The sequence below is a fragment of the Lindgomyces ingoldianus genome (assembly GCF_010093535.1).
Source record: "Lindgomyces ingoldianus strain ATCC 200398 unplaced genomic scaffold BDR25scaffold_154, whole genome shotgun sequence".
In the NCBI taxonomy this organism is placed as follows: domain Eukaryota; kingdom Fungi; phylum Ascomycota; class Dothideomycetes; order Pleosporales; family Lindgomycetaceae; genus Lindgomyces; species Lindgomyces ingoldianus.
In genome coordinates, this window is record NW_022985315.1 from 1 (window position 1) to 2,244 (window position 2,244).

Genomic DNA, 2,244 nt, shown 5'->3' on the forward strand with positions numbered 1-2,244 from the left:
ATCAGTGCGATTCCGCGCGCTCCTCGCGGCCATTGCCGACCAAATCATCAAGAGTGACGAAAAAGCCCTCATATTCGCACAGAATCCTTAGGAGCAGCAGCTGCTTGTCGTCATCCTATCGCTCCTCGATATCAAGGCCGACGCGCATATTTCTAGTAGTGATGTGCGGCACAAAGACAAGCTTGTACAGAAATTCCAGCGGCCGTTAAGTCAGAACCTCACCAACGATCCCCACAGTGCTGGTGTGCTGGACGAGGACCTTGAGGTCCTAGTCATGTCCTACTATATGAATTCCGGACTTAACCTGCATTACAACTGCTGCAATATGCACGCTTTCTCGCCTGCTCCGTCTTCTCCCATATGGATTCAAGCGTGTGGGCGAATCGTGCGCTTTGGACAGACGAAGGACTGTCTTATTATCAAGTACTATGTCAAAAATACAAGCAACCACCGCCAGATAGCGAATGCGACCTCGAATGCTCTTGCTGGCATTTCCGCCTTAATTAATGGGTACAACAAGCGGGAGGGCGAAGTTTCTGTTAACATTAAGGGTGTCAAGGTCGTCGGCGATCAGATCAGCGTCAGGCGGGATATTCTTAATAATTTCGTCATGTGGAACAACAAGCTGTACGACTTAAACGACAAAGAGACTCCTAAAGGCGCTTGTAAGTACAGCAAAAAGCTTGATTAAAACAAGGTCCTGCTAAAACTTTTTAACGCACAACACAGAGAAGATGTTAGGGTTAGCATTAATAAAGGCGGCTTCACTTCAATAGCTACCACAGCTGCGCTCCTCAACGACCCAGAGACACTCACTCCCGCCAGGACTATGGCAGGAAGGATGCAACCTGTCACGCCAAAGGACACGCGGTCCTTTTCAGAGCGATTGGGCTCGTCTGGGCAGCTGGCGCGCCTCAAAGAAGCACCAATTGACGTCAACGTCAAGATGCCAGATAACAACAAGCGGCCTCCTGCCACGCCCAGCAAAATCGGTCGTACCACCAAGGCTGGTGAGAAGAGGGCTAACGTGAAGAAGGGTGGTGACAAGAAGCCTAGCAAGAAGAAGACAAGCAGCAATAAGCGTAAACAGACAGCTAATAATAAGTTGAGCCCTAATACCCCTAAGCCCCAGCCTCAGCCCCGGTCTTGTTAAGCAGCTAACAATATGCCACCTACCAAGGACACGGAAGTAGTTGAGCCCAGTAATAAAGACCTGGCCAACCCTAACAATACAGCTAATAGAAAGGTCAAGAAGTCTACTAGTAGTGCAGGTCAAGGGGGGCGGGGTGGAGGCAGTAGAGGCAATGGAGGCATTAGAGGCAGCAGAGGCAAGAGCCAGTCCTAAATAATAAATTAGTTGTGTGGCAGTGCGTAGGGACAGATTTAGGTCAGCTCTGCCTTTAATTTAGTATAAGTTTTTTTGTCTGGCGTTAGTTACAGTAAGATACCCAAACATAACAGTCTAGCATGCATACATGACTATCATGGTTAAACCACATTAAGAATCACTCTAAACCATACTATATTAGTATTGTTTAAACCATACCATGTTAATTATGGTGTTAAACCGCGTTAAAAACCGCGTTAAGAACCGCGTTAAAAACTGCGTTAAGAACTGCGTTAAGTAAATATACATTAATTTAAGCGCGTTAGCGTGGTTACTTACTTTAATACTAATCTATCCCACCTACTCCCTTATTAACAACACTAAGGAGAGTTTCTTAAAGCTCTAGATTAATTAGTAGACCTATTCCGCTGTCCTAGACCAGCTTAATGTGCCTCTGTTGTATCTAATTGCTAATACACTTAATTATCTTAATGGTGGTGCATTGCAACCGCAATCTGTCCCATAAACAGGTCCTTCAGGCCCCAGAGAAGGTCTGTTCTGGCTCTAATAATTCTGCGGGGATAGAGAGAATAGCCATAGCTATGCAGCTAAGCCCTAGATAGCTGCGACGCTGCTTAGATTAACACTACTACTTAAAAGGAGTAACTCTGTCTTTTAAATTAATAGCTAGGCTATTAATAAAGCTCCTAAAGTTGTTATCTAGCTGTAAACTAATAGTCTTTACCTTTGTCTTCTGCTTTAATAACATAAAGACGTTCACAGGCTTATCTAGCTGTCTAGTTAATATACTAGGTACATTATCTAGAGCTAGAGAAGAGCCTAGTTTACTATTAAGCTTAAAGTTGTTTACCTAGATTGTATTAGCAAGTTTAATAGCCAGCTCCACCTACTCTTCT

The 2,244-nt window shown here is 44.7% G+C and overlaps 1 protein-coding gene across 1 annotated transcript; it reads left to right on the forward strand.

Annotated features, from left to right (window-relative positions):
- Positions 1-91: 91 nt before the first annotated feature.
- On the forward strand, positions 92-1,153 carry BDR25DRAFT_320692 (uncharacterized protein; the record flags this gene model as incomplete). The annotated part of the gene is made up of 2 exons (XM_033691925.1): positions 92-665; positions 777-1,153. Coding segments are annotated over 2 exons (951 nt in total), but the record flags the coding sequence as incomplete, so codon positions are not given.
- Positions 1,154-2,244: the final 1,091 nt, after the last annotated feature.